General features: G+C 48.0%; 1 protein-coding gene across 1 annotated transcript in view; it reads right to left on the bottom strand.

Moving 5' to 3' along the window:
- PWWP3A (PWWP domain containing 3A, DNA repair factor) overlaps positions 1 to 10,889 on the bottom strand; it is a 13,684-nt gene extending 2,795 nt beyond the window's left edge. Inside the window, exons 1-5 of the mRNA XM_083720101.1 lie at positions 10,742 to 10,889; positions 8,457 to 8,587; positions 6,721 to 6,812; positions 6,140 to 6,234; positions 1,922 to 2,823 (exon numbers count right to left, since the gene is read on the bottom strand). Coding sequence (XP_083576227.1) covers positions 1,922 to 2,823; positions 6,140 to 6,234; positions 6,721 to 6,812; positions 8,457 to 8,513 — 1,146 coding nt within the window. The 5' untranslated portion in view covers positions 8,514 to 8,587; positions 10,742 to 10,889. The remainder of the gene's footprint in view (positions 1 to 1,921; positions 2,824 to 6,139; positions 6,235 to 6,720; positions 6,813 to 8,456; positions 8,588 to 10,741) is intronic.
- Positions 10,890 to 14,645: the final 3,756 nt, after the last annotated feature.

The raw sequence follows: 14,645 nt of genomic DNA on the forward strand, positions 1-14,645 counted from the left end.
ACGGGACCGCCTCTCCCGGTCTGCCCCACGGAGAGCCTCAAGGTCCATAAATAGCAACACCCTAGTGGTCCCGGGCCCTAAGGAAGTTACATTGGCTTCAACCAGAGCCAGGGCCTTTTCAACTCTGGCTCCAGCCTGGTGGAACGCTCTGCCTCATGAGACCAGGGCCCTGCAGGATCTGATCTCTTTCCGCAGGGCCTGTAAGACAGAGTTGTTCTGCCTGGCCTTTGGCTTGGAGCCAATTTGATTCCCTCCTTCTCCTTCTTTTTTCATTTCTTTCTCCTCCTGCGATGAGGCTACATTTTAATATTTTAATGTTTCATTATTTTAATGTTGTATTTTAATTTTGTTTTTAAGTTGTATTCACTCAACTTGTTTTTATTATTGCTTGTTAGCCGCCCTGAGCCCGGCCTTGGCTGGGGAGGGCAGGGTATAAATAAATATTATTATTATTATTATTATTATTATTATTATTATTAAATCTCAGGGTTGTGGGTTCGAGTCCCACACTGGGCAAAAGATTACTGCATTGCAGAGGGTTGGACGATGACCGTGGTCCCTTCCCAACTCTACAATTCTGTGATTCTAGGATCAACGCCATTCCAACACTGTAGCGAAGTTAGGAAATTTCAATAGACCAAACTTTGGTCAAGTAAGCAGCAAAGTATTATGGGAAGTTCAAAAGCCATAAGATTTGTGGGGAATGGGTTCTTGTTGCTTTAACACTGCAGACTAACATTCTCCAAATGTGTGAAGTTGCTTATCTCAGGAAGGAACTTCTCCAGGTTGATTAGTCCTCTGACACCTGGTACCTAGAATCATAGAATCATAGAGTTGGAAGAGACCCCAAGGGCCATCGAGTCCAACCCCCTGCCAAGCAGGAAACACCATCAGAGCACTCCTGACATATGGTTGTCAAGCCTCTGCTTAAAGACCTCCAAAGAAGAAGACTCCACCACACTCCTGGGCAGCAAATTCCACTGTCGAACAGCTCTTACTGTCAGGAAGTTCTTCCTAATGTTTAGGTGGAATCTTCTTTCTTGTAGTTTGGATCCATTGCTCCGTGTCCGCTTCTCTGGAGCAGCAGAAAACAACCTTTCTCCCTCCTCTATGTGACATTCTTTTATATATTTGAACATGGCTATCATATCACCCCTTAACCTCCTCTTCTCCAGGCTAAACATGCCCAGCTCCCTTAGCCGTTCCGCATAAGGCATCGTTTCCAGGCCTTTGACCATTTTTGTTGCCCTCCTCTGGACACGTTCCACGTACCTAACTCATTCACACCCAAATATCCACCCTAATCACTCTGGGAATGTGTAGCTGGTAAATGTCTGAGGAAGGGAGGAACTCTTTGGGAACTAACGAGCTCAGCTGTCACAAGTTATAATTAATAGCCAACTAGCTGACTGCTGGTGAATTTAAACATAATCAAGAATTGTGATTGGGTCTGAGTTCCGTTACATCTGTTGAATTTCTGCCTGCATTTTGTGGAAACAATTTGCGGGGTGGGGCAGCCGGTAACTAGGCAGTATAACCTTCTCCCTTGGGTTATGTCTTCTGGTGCCCTGGTACAGGCGAGTGGTGGCAGCAACTACTGTATTTTTCGCTCTATAAGACGCACCAGACCACAAGACGCACCTAGTTTTTGGAGGAGGAAAACAAGAAAAAAAAATATTCTGAATCTCAGAAGCCAGAACAGCAAGAGGGATCACTGCGCAGCAAAAGCAGCAATCCCTCTTGCTGTTCTGGCTTCTGGGATAGCTGCGCAGCCTGCATTCGCTCCCTAAGACGCACACACATTCCCCCTTACTTTTTGGGAGGGAAAAAGTGAGTCTTATAGAGCAAAAAATGTGGTACCTTTTTTGATGCGTTTTGTCCTGTGAAAAAGTATATGCTGCTGGTCGCCGTTTCTCTAAACCTGATCCAGCTGGATGGTAAGGACAGGTGAGGGAGGGGCGCGTGGCCGGGGCATTACTACAAACACCTTCCTCCGCCCTGCCAAAGCACGCAAGCTACCTTCTTCATCTTCAGAATCCAGAAGCTGGAACTGTTTCACGCTGAAGGCCGCATCCTGCCTTTGCCCCGCCTTGTTTCCCGGAAGAGACTCTGCAGAGGAGTTCAAGTCTCCCGGACGACTCCTTCCTCGATTCCGTTTCTGCCGCATTCTCTTCGGCTGCCGGCTGCCGTTGGGGCCTCGGCTGTGTCTCCCTCCTTCCTCTCCCCTGGCTGGTTCAGCTGAAAGGCACCTGGCGGGTGAGCCCAGCAGCTTCTTCCGCACCCCGGGCCCCACGCCCGATTTCACGAACCTGGGCAGGCGCTTTCGAGAGGCGGCCGCCGGGGTGCTTGTTCTGTTTGGGGAGGGGAAGCCGCTGCCCTTGCCAGACCTGCCCCGAGATGGGCAGCACCCCTCTCCCCTCTCCTTAAAGGACCGCAGCTGCCTCCGGCCTGCGTCAGATTTGGGCAACGGTTCCTGCTGTTTCTGGGGGGTGACGATCGTTGCTGCTTTGGAAAAGGAGCAGTTCTGGCCAGCTGCCTCCCCAAAGTGTTGTGGTTTAGAGATGGGAGATGCCTTGGAGCCGAGGTAACACTCGACGGAACTCTCCCTGCTTTCTCCCTCGCGCGGGTCCCTTGGAGACGGGATCTGGCGACACTTAGCCGGACGCCCCAGCGACGCTCCGGCGGGGGTGACCTTCCGGGGTGACGCTTTTCCTTTGCGCCCCTTGGGTGAGATGGAGTTTTCGCTAAGGATATCCAGGGCCTTCCGGAGAGCATGCCGGTATATCAGCTCATCTATGGCTTTGCGGTTTTTCTTGCTCTGACCTGTTGAGATATTAATAATAAATAATACGATTTTATTTCTATCCCGCTCTCCCCAGCCGAAACCAGGTTCAGAGCGGCTAACAACAGTAAAATGATACAACATTCTAAAATCAGTTCATTATAAAATCAGTTCAAATCAGATTCATGGCAACCAGTGGGCTAGAGTTCTGTGAGGATTGCCAAAGGAGGGGGTCAGGCTTTGCCTTGGCTAAAGGCCTGGTGGAACAGCTCCGTCTTGCAGGCCCTGCGGAAAGATGTCAAGTCCCGCAGGGCCCTAGTCTCTTGTGACAGAGCGTTCCACCAGATCAGAGCCACAGCCGAAAAAGCCCTGGCTCTGGTTGAGGCCAGCCTAACCTCTCTGTGGCCCGGGACCTCCAAGATATTTTTGTTTGAAGACTGTAAGGTCCTCCGTGGGACATACCAGGAGAGGCGGTCCCGTAGGTATGAGGGTCCTCGGCCGTATAGGGCTTTAAAGGTTAAAACCAGCACCTTAAACCTGATCCTGTACTCCACCGGCAGCCAGTGCAGCTGGTATAGCACCGGGTGAATGTGATCTCGCAGCGAGGACCCCGTAAGGAGTCTCGCCGCGGCATTCTGCACCCGCTTGAGTTTCTGGGTCAGTCTCAAGGGCAGCCCCACGTAGAGCGAGTTACAATAATCCAGTCGAAAGATGCGTTGAAATGAGAACTTTCTTTATGTATGCTACAACATTGCAAAGTACTCATTGCAAAGTACTGGAAGACACAGGATTTACCCACTCTGGAAGAATGGCAGACGAAGGTGATGGACTATATGGGATTGGCAGAAATGACTGGCAGAATCCGAGACCAGGGAGAAGAGTCAGCGGAAGAAGATTGGAAGAAATTTAAAGACTATCTACAGAAATATTGCAAAATTAATGAATGTTAGAATGATGTCGGATAGAAATTAAGTGGTTTCCAGCTGTAATGCTTTAAGAGAATATGGGAAAAAAAAGATTTAGAAATAGGTTAAAATTTATTAATAAGGATTTGCTGAACTAATAATTTGAATTGGAATACAAAAAAGGGAGGTATGAGGAGGTCCGGGAAATAAGTTAATGAAAAATAAGTAATGGAAACTTTATGTGTTTTTTAATTATTTTTATTTTTGTTTTTTTACTTTTTGATTTTTATTGTATTATTATTGAAAAACCTTAATAAATATTCTTGAAAAGAAAAAAAAGAAAGATGCGTCGAAATGATTCAGGAGCTGAGTTTGCCCTCCACTACCCCCACCCCGGCCAGCCCTGTCATTCCTCTCTGAGCTGCTTGCAGAGGGAGAGGGTGGCATACAAACGAGACCATTGTAACCAGATGGAAACACTAGGGGAGAGAGTTGCAGCTACAGTGCTACCTCGGGTTACATGCACTTCAGGTTACATACGCTTCAGGATACAGACTCCACTAGCTCAGAAATAGTACCTCGGGTTAAGAACTTTGCTTCAGGATGAGAACAGAAAGCGTGCTCTGGCGGCGTGGTAGCAGTGGGAGGCCCCATTAGCTAAAGTGGTGCTTCAGGTTAAGAATAGTTTCAGGTTAAGAACGGACCTCCAGAATGAATTAAGTACTTAAACCGAGGTACCACTGTATTTTGCTCCCCTCCTTGCTGGATAACTAGGAGGATTGGACCTCCAGCTTGGCTATGCCCAAAGGGCCAATAGCCCCCACCCTTGGTAGAAGGTAAAGGTAAAGGACCCCTGGATGGTTAAGTCCAGTCAAAGGCGACTATGGGGCGCGGCGCTCATCTCGCTTTTCAGGCCGAGGGAGCCGGCGTTTGTCCACAGACAGCTTTCCGGGTCATGTGGCCGGACTAAACCGCTTCTGGCGCAACGGGACATTTCAGTTTCCGAACGCCGAAAACCCAGAAGTAAATGCTTCCGTTTTCAAACGTGTCTCGGAAGTCGAACAGCTGCCGCTGCGGTTTTTTTTCCATTTTCTCCACTGACTTTGCCGACCCCCCCCTTTGGGCCTCAGTTGTCAGACGTTTCCGAAGTCGAGCGGTCTTCCAGAACAGATTACATTCGAAAACCGAGGTAACACTGTATACGGGTTCTGAAGCCCACGCCCTTGTATAATTTTAGACAGCAGGTGGAAAAGTTTCTCTTCAACCAGGCCTTGGGCTGATTACTATTATAAAGGAAAAAGGTAAAGGGACCCCTGACCATTAGGTCCAGTCGTGGCCGACTCTGGGGTTGCGGCGCTCATCTCGCTTTACTGGCCGAGGGAGCCGGCGTACAGCTTCCGGGTCATGTGGCCAGCAGGACTAAGCCGCTTCTGGCGAACCAGAGCAGTGCAAGGAACCACCGTTTACCTTCCCGCCGGAGCGGGACCTATTGATCTACTTGCACTTTGACATGCTTTCAAACTGCTAGGTTGGCAGGAGCAGGGACCGAGCAACGGGAGCTCACCCTATCATTGCGGGGATTCGATCCGCCGACCTTCTGATCAGCAAGTCCTAGGCTCTGTGGTTTAACCCACAGCGCCACCCGCATCCCTGATTACTATTATGCAGGCTTTTAAATGTGTTTTTGGGAAGGAGGCGTTATTGTGGGTATTTTCTGCTTTAACTATTTATTTGTGTTGCTCCCTTGTGTTGTTAACTGCCCCGAGATCTTTTTATGAAGGGTGGTACAGTGGGACCTTGGTTCTCAAACGGCTTAGCTGATGATCAAATTGGAACCTGAACGCCACAAACTCGGAAGTAAATGCTTTGGTTTGTGAACTTTTTTTGGAAGCCGAACACCCGATGCGGCTGTTAGCTATTGTTCCCGGGGCACCTGCGCAAATCGGAAGCCACGCTTTGGTTTTGGATCTTCCAGAATGTAGCATGTTTGAGAACCAAGGTGCCACTGTATTTAAATCTAATACAGTGGTGCCTCGCAAGACGAAATTAATCCGTTCCGTGAGGCTCTTCGTATAGCGGTCTTTTCGTCTTGCGAAGCAAGCCCACTGACAGCTTAGCGGATTAGCGCTATTAGCGGTTCAGCGGCTTTTAGCGGATCAGCTGATAAGCGGCTTAGCGGTTTAAGAAAAGGGGGGAAAGGGGGGGAAAACCCGCAGGAACTCGCAAGACGTTTTCGTCTTGCGAAGCAACCCCATAGGGAAATTCGTTTTGCGAAGCACCTCCAAAACGGAAAACCCTTTCGTCTAGCGGGTTTTCCGTCTTGCGAGGCGTTCGTCTTGCGGGGCACCACTGTAAATCATTATCATCGTTATAAAATAATTCTGGATCCCAGTCGCTGGAAGAGATGGGAGGACAGAAGGCTCTTGTGCTCAGGTCGTGCCCTGGGAGTTACCTTCTGAGGCGTCGGGCTGGCCACCTAACCGAGAGGCGATGCTGTTGATGTCCTCCTCCTGCAAAGGTTTGACGTCTGCGTGGCGCACAACAATCCTTTTAAGAAGTGAGAGAAAGCAGTTAAACACCCCCACCATAAAGTAAAGGTAAAGGACCCCTGGACGGTTAAGTCCAGTCAAAGGCGACTATGGGATTGTGGCGCTCATCTCGCTTTCAGGCCGAGGGAGCCGGCATTTGTCCGCAGACAGCTTTCCACATCATGTGGGCAGCAGGACTAAACCAATGAGACACCGTGACAGAAACCAGAACGCATGGAAACGCCGTTTACCTTCCTGCCGCAGCAATACCTATTTATCTTCTTCCACTGGTGTGCTTTCAAACTGCTAGGTTGGCAGGAGCTGGGACAGAGCAACAGGAGCTCACCCCAGCGCAGGGATTTGAATTGCCGACCTTCCGATCGGCGAGCCCAAGAAGCTCAGTGGTTTAGACCACAGCGCCACCTGCGTCCGTACCCCCACCATACTGGGGTCCCATCCAGCAGCGTCAACAAGGGAGCTTGAGATGCTGGACGTGCAACTTAACTGTTTATTCAGGCAGAGAATTTCAACCAGAAGGGTTCTCGGCGTGCTCTTCGGATCTTGTCGCCTTCTGGAAGTCCGGCCGGCGGACAAAACCTGAAGGATGCAGGAACGCAACGTACACTTGTGAGATTTCTTAACATTAAGGTCCTACAGGGCAGGTCTCAACAAAACAGAACGGTGTAAAGACAAGAAAAAGATGCGGGTCGCACTAATAATAATAATAATAAAGGTAAATAATTACGTTTACTTTAAGTAATCTTATCACTTGAAATAGTAGAGTGAACGTTTAATTCTGGAATTGCGATGGGGGGGGGTCACAGAATTGTGCCTATGTGTCTGTTTGAAAATTGTGGATTCTTTTTTTAAAAAAGTGATCCTGGAAGTGTTGTTGGTACCCAGGCCTAATGTGCAAGCGAAAACATAAGTTGTGTTCTTTTTCTTCGCGCTATTGTCATCGCCATTACCATTTGCGTGCAAGCTAATTTCAAATCCACTGCAGGATACAGTTCACTTAATGCTGATACAGTGGTCCCTCGCAAGACGAAATTAATCCGTTCCGTGAGGCTCTTCGTATAGCGGTTTTTTCGTCTTGCAAAGCAAGCCCATTGACAGCTTAGCGGATTAGCGCTATTAGCGGTTTAGCGGCTTTTAGCGGATCAGATGATAAGCGGCTTAGGGCTTAGGAAAAGGGGGGGGGAAAGGGAAAAAACCCGCAGGAACTCGCAAGACATTCTCGTCTTGCGAAGCAAGCCCATAGGGAAATTCGTTTTGCGAAGCGCCTCCAAAACGGAAAACCCTTTCGTCTAGCGGGTTTTCCGTCTTGCGAGGCGTTCGTCTTGCAGGGCACCACTGTATTCCACATTTATTTGTGTGGAACTTACTTCCAAATAAACGTGCTTAGGATTTCAGTCTTAATATTTTTCTCTTACACCTTTCCTTTTCTGTGAACCGCCCTGAGACCTCTGGGTATAGGGTGATATATAAATTCAATAAATAATAGATAAGAAGAAGAGACATATCTGATTTTTTTTAATTTATTGAATTATAACCTGCCCTTCCTCCTGAAGGAGCCCCAGTTGGCAAAAGCAGGTTCACCTTTAAATAAATAAACATTTTTAAATAAATAAATGGGCTGAGGGGTCGCAGGAAGCTGCTTGGGTCCCGATCCAAGTGGGGAGGGAGGCCTGCTGGTGGGACAACCCATCAGTGCTGCCAGAGATCCCCTGCTATACCTCGGGGGGAAATACCACGGGTATCCTAAACTTCCTCCAACATCCTGATATGGCATAGTAATAATAATAATAATAATAATTTATTATTTATACCCCGCCCATCTGGCTGGCCTTCCCCAGCCACTCTGGGCGGCTTCCAAAAAAATATTAAAATACTGTAATACATCAAACATTAAAAACTTCCCTGAACAGGGCTGCCTTCAGGTGTCTTCTAAAAGTCTGGTTGTTGTTATTCTCTTTGACATCTGCTGGGAGGGTGTTCCACAGGGAGGGCGCCACCACCGAGAAGGCCCTCTGCCTGGTTCCCTGTAACTTGACATCTCGCAGTGAGGGAACCGCCAGAAGGCCCTCGGTGCTGGACCTCAGCATCCGGGTAGAACAATGGGGGTGGAGACACTCCTTCAGATATACTGATCGCCTTCCCATAGCAGCCACTGGTAGAGATGGGGAGCAAAGCAAACAGAAAGGAGATAAAAAGGTCCCGAGATGTTCAAATGAGTATCACCTTTGCAGGCCACCACCGCTTCTTCCACGTGCAAAGGATGTACTTTGCCTTCTTCATGGTTGCCGTTCATGTAGGATAGCGGGCAAGCGAGGATTTGAGGTGAGGGCTGGTGACCGCCAGGGTTCAAGGATCTGAAAAGACAAAATATCCCATTACTGCACCTTCGCTCATAAAACGGCGATTCCTGCATTGCAGGGGCTAGGCGACGCTTGGAGTGCCTTTCGACTCTCCGATACTGTGAAAAGCAGCCTCGTCCAATGGAGAACCTAAGAAGAGCGTAACTGGATCAGGCCAGCGCAGTGTATTGTACTCACATCAAGACTCTCATCAAAGCTCATAATAATAATATCAGTAATAAAGGAACCCAAATATCTCCCACCAGCGCAATGAAGCGCCTTCGACTGGTTTTTTATTCCATGAACCGAATAAGGGCGGTATACAAATAATAAATAACAATCTATGTATTTGAAAACGCTGCCAGCGTTAAGATAAATCCAACAGTGTAAATATGTTTTGATGGATGGAATAATGGAAAACCGAATGGTATAGTTTCTACAAAATATGTAGGTATATGTAAAATGAACCATGGAAAGAGAAGAAGGGAAGTTGTTATCTTAAGGATGTAAAAATGAGTACATTACTTTAAAATGGTAAAACAGAAAATTTAATAAAAACTCTCTGTGTACACACACACACATACTGTATATATAAACATAAATTTTATTTATGCTTTATTGATTTGATATGCTGTAAACCGCTTTGAGTTTTTTTTCTTCAAAACATAAAGCGGTATAGAAATTAAATAAATAATAATAAATCTCCATTCTGCAGATGGTGACAGCAGTCATGAAATTAAAAGACGCCTGCTTTTTGGGAGAAAAGCGATGGCAAACCTAGACAGCATCTTAAAAAGCAGAGACTTCACTTTGCCGACAAAGTCCGTATAGTTAAAGCTATGGATCTTGAAGCTGAGGCTCCAAGACTTTGGCCACCTCAGGAGAAGAGAAGACTCCCTGGAAAAGACCCCGATGTTGGGGAAGATGGAGGGCACAAGGAGAAGGGGATGACAGAGGACGAGATGGTGGGACTGTGTTCTCGAAGCGACCAGCATGAGTTTGACCAAACTGCGGGAGGCAGTGGAAGACAGGAGGGCCTGGCGTGCTCTGGTCCAGGGAGTCACAAAGAGGCGGACACCACTAAACGACTAAACAACAAGAAAAGTATATGTATTAGGACAATCCTTGCTGACAAAGGTCCGTACAGTTTAAGCTCTGGTTTTCCCAGTAGTGATGTATGGAAGTGAGAGCTGGACCATCAAGAAGGCTGATCGCCGAAGAATGGATGCTTTTGAATTCTGGTGCTGGAGGAGACTCTGGAGAGTCCCATGGACTGCAAGAAGATCCAACCTCTCCATTCGGAAGGAAATCAGCCCTGAGTGCTCACTGGAAGGACAGATCTTGAAGCTAAGGCTCCAAGACTTTGGCCACCTCATGAGAAGAGAAGACTCCTTGGAAAAGACCCTGATGTTGGGAAAGATGGAGGGCGCAAGGAGAAGGGGACGATGGAGGACGAGATGGTGGGACGGTGTTCTCGAAGGTGCCAGCATGAGTTTGACCAAACTGTGGGAGGCAGTGGAAGACAGGAGTGCCTGGCGTGCTCTGGTCCAGGGGGTCACAAAGAGGCGGACACCACTAAACGACTAAACAACAACAATACTAAATCTAAATAATAATAATAATAATAAACGGCCTCGGCCCAGTATCCCTGAAGGAGCGTCTCCACCCCCATCGTTCAGCCCGGACGCTGAGGTCCAGCTCTGAGGGCCTTCTGGCGGTTCCCTCGCTGCGAGAAGCCAAGTTACAGGGAACCAGGCAGAGGGCCTTCTCGGTGGTGGCACCGGCCCTGTGGAACTCCCTCCCACCAGATGTCAAAGAGAACAACAACTACCTGACATTCAGAGGACATCTCAAGGCAGCCCTGTTCAGGGAAGTTTTCAATGTATGACATTATTATTATTATTATTATTAGGGAGGGGATTTGAGTTCCCCTCACCCCATTTTCTTTGAGCCCCCCCCCCCCTCACCCCGTTTTCTTGACACAGGTACCTCAGCCACCCCATTATGGGGGTGAGATTGGCGGGCTGGTGGAGGGAGAGGGGCGTATTATGGGATAGGGAACTCTCACTTCCTGGAACGATAATGATAATACAGTCATAGGCTTTCCTCACCAATTTGCTCCCTCCTGGCAAATTCCCTTTAAATTATTGTTATTAATTCATTAATTACCTCAGGCCCCTCACAACGAGGGAGGCGGGATTCGAACCTGCCACGCCTCTGGGCCGTCTCGATTTTGAGGGGGTTTCGTCTTCCCTCTTCCCTTTTGGTCGTTGACGCGAGGTTCACAGGCCACGCCCCTCGCCCCTCCTACTTACTCTGTTCGTCGCCGCTGATGGGAGACTTCGTTGCCTCGCCCCGCCTCCCCTCTCTCCGCCCAGCCAATCCGCGCGAGGGATTCACCCGCCCCCTCCCACTTCCCACGGACTCCCAACTTACCTCACCAAACCGCCTCGACTCCCGCGAGAGGCGCGAGCGACCAATCAGAACGCGGTAGGCGGCGGGGGAGGGGAGGAGTTTAGGGGGTCGCCATGGCGGCGGCTTGTTTGCGTACCCGCCTCCGGAAGAGTCGCGTGCAAATACGGAGCGGTTTCTGGCCAATCAGGATGGAGAATGTGACGTCACTCGCCGGCGCGCGCGGGGAGGGCCGTTCCCGTTCCCAGCTCCGCTCCCTCGAAGTCTGTGGCTTTTGCGCTTGCGCTTTCCCCTTCCTCGCGCGAGGAGGCTATTTTGGACCAACGGTCGTCCGCGCGCGCTTTGAAATTGGGTGGAGAAACACCAGCCAATCGGAGCGCCGTTCGGCTGCGCCGCCGCTTGTGATTGGCCACAGCCGCTCCGCTACGCCCCGTCATCATTATACTTTCCCGCCTTTTTCGCCCTCTGAGGGAAAAGCTTTTACCTTTTTTGAACGCTGCCATGGCGGCTTGAAGCTGTCTGCCAGCTCCATGGGGTACGCAGGATGAGACCCTCCCTGCCCACAGACTGTCTCACCAGTGATACATGCTCTGGTTATCTCCCGCCTGGACTACAGTGGTACCTCGGGTTTAGTACTTAATTCATGGTTGTCAAGCCTCTGCTTCAAGACCTCCAAAGAAGGAGACTCCACCACACTCCTTGGCAGCAAATTCCACTGGCAAACAGCTCTTACTGTCAGGAAGTTCTTCCTCATGTTGAGGTGGAATCTTCTTTCTTGTAGTTTGGATCCATTGCTCCGTGTCCGCTTCTCTGGAGCAGCAGAAAACAACCTTTCTCCCTCCTCTATGTGACATCCTTTTATATATTTGAGCATGGCTATCATATCACCCCTTAACCTCCTCTTCTCCAGGCTAAACATGCCCAGCTCCCTTAGCCGTTCCTCATAAGGCATCGTTTCCAGGCCTTGGACCATTTTGGTTGCCCTCCTCTGGACACGTTCCAGTTTGTCAGTGTCCTTCTTGAACTGTGGTGCCCAGAACTGGACACAGTACTCCAGGTGAGGTCATGTTGTTACGTAGCTGCATTGTCTTATACTTCCTGGTTGTCCCGCAGTTGTGTTCTAAGCTATAAATCAAGCACTGCTAGGAGTTGATTCTCTTTATTTCCCACTGTATTTCTTATCAATTAAAAAATATGGTGTAAAAAAAAATGGTATATTCTGAAAGTGTGGCCCAGAGAAGAAGAAAAGAGAACCACTGCCCTAGAGCACTCCTGACATATGGTTGTCAAGCCTCTGCTTCAAGACCTCCAAAGAAGGAGACTCCACCACACTCCTGGGCAGCAAATTCCACTGTTGAACAGCTCTTACTGTCAGGAAGTTCTTCCTCATGTTTAGGTGGAATCTTCTTTCTTGTAGTTTGGATCCATTGCTCCGTGTCCGCTTCTCTGGAGCAGCAGAAAACAACCTTTCTCCCTCCTCTATGTGACATCCTTTTATATCTTTGAACATGGCTATCATATCACCCCTTAACCTCCTCTTCTCCAGGCTAAACATGCCCAGCTCCCTTAGCCGTTCCTCATAAGGCATCGTTTCCAGGCCTTTGACCATTTTGGTTGCCCTCCTCTGGACACGTTCCAGTTTGTCAGTGTCCTTCTTGAACTGTGGTGCCCAGAACTGGACTCAGTATATTCGGGTCAATACACTACATATTAAAAACTGCCGGCTTTACATATCTGCTTAGGCTTGCCTTACCGAACAGGTTTTTAGCAGGGGCTGAAGGCTGCTGCACCCTAATAAAATAAACAGTCAAACAATATTTTCTTAAAACAAAAACCAAAACAAGCATAACAGCAACTTGAAGGACGAACAGCCATTATTCCAAGCTGTTGTTCACCTAATTTTTTGCTCTAATAACCAATAGTTTCGGGGGGGGGGTAGGATTTCCACATGCACCCCTCACATTCGCAAGCTTCTTTGTTCACACCCCCCCCCCCCCGTATTTTTCGCTCTATAAGACGCAGCAGACCACAAGACGCACCTAGTTTTTGGAGGAGGAAAACAAGAAAAAATATATTCTGAATCTTAGAAGCCAAAACAGCAAGAGGGATCGCTGCGCAGTACTCCAGGTGAGCTCTGGCCAGAGCAGAATACAGTGGCACTATTACTTCTCTTGATCTAGATGTAATACTCCTATTGATGCATCCCAGAATTGCATTGGCCTTTTTAGCTGCCGCATCACACTGTTGGCTCATGTCAAGTTTGTGGTCAACCAAGACTCCTAGATCCTTTTCACATGTACTGCTCTCAAGCCAGGTGTCACCCATCTTGTAATTGTGCCTCTCATTTTTTTTTTTTTGCCCAAGTGCAATACTTTACATTGTTCGTTTACAATTCGTTCCGGAGGTCCGTTCTTAACCTGAAACTGTTCTTAACCTGAAGCACCACTTTAGCTAATGGGGCCTCCCGCTGCCGCCACACAATTTCTGTTCTCATCCTGAAGCAAAGTTCTGAACCCGAGGTACTATTTCTGGGTTAGTGGAGTCTGTAACCTGACACGTCTGTAACCTGAAGCATATGTAACCTGAGGTACCACTGTACTGCCATGCTGCCTTTGAAGGTGACCCAGAAACTGATAGCCCCAAAGTGGAAAACACAGTAAAAGACGCCTGCTTCTTGGGAGAAAAGCAATGACAAACATAGACAGCGTCTTAAAAAGCAGAGACATCGTCTTGCCGACAAAGGTCCGTATAGTTCAAGCTCTGGTTTCCCCAGTAGTCGGGGTCACCAGATGTTGGGTTGAAATAAACGACAGACGAATGACAAGTGTCATATGGGAGGCATCTCTCGAGCATGTCCTGGGGAGTCCCTTTTATTGAGTATTACAGCATTGCCACATATGTGCTTGTTGCTGATTGGTTAACACAAATACAATGCAAATGTTGCATATAGGCATTAATCATCAATAGATTAAAGGTTGGGAAAGGGAACACAGAATTGGACAGGTATGAAAACTTATTAAACTATTACTAGTGATTGATATAGCAAAACTTAAAAGAACATAACTCCGTAGAGGTGGTCAACCATGCATTAAGAACAGGTCAGGGTACGATGTTTCATCAACTCAGTGTGAAGTAAACATTCTAGGGTGGGTGAGGAAGGAATTCTTCAGCTTAGAGCGGTTTGCCAGAGTCATGTGCAGAAGCAAAACTTCCCATCATCATTGTAATTATTATTATTATTATTATTATTATTATTATTATTATTATTATTATTATTATTTATACCCTGCCCTCCCCAGCCAAGGCCAGGCTCAGGGCGGCTAGCAAGCAATAATAAAAACAAGTTGAATGAATACAATTTAAAAACAATATTAAAATACAACAATTAAAATGCAACTTCATCACAGGAAGAGAAATGAAAAAGAAAAAGGGGGAGGGAATCATATTGGCTCCGAGCCAAAGGCCAGGCGGAACAACTCTGTCTTACAGGCCCTGCGGAAGTGTTTGTTTGAGTAAGCAAGGATCTCTGTTTGCGGATTCCTAAGGACAAACCTAGACAGCATCTTAAAAAGTAGAGACATCACCTTGCAAACAAAGGTCTGTATAGTAAAAGCTCTGGTTTCCCCAGTAGTGATGTATGGAAGTGAGAGCTGGACCATCA

Source organism: Podarcis gaigeae (genome assembly GCF_964106915.1).
Source record: "Podarcis gaigeae genome assembly, chromosome: 18".
Lineage (NCBI taxonomy): Eukaryota > Metazoa > Chordata > Lepidosauria > Squamata > Lacertidae > Podarcis > Podarcis gaigeae.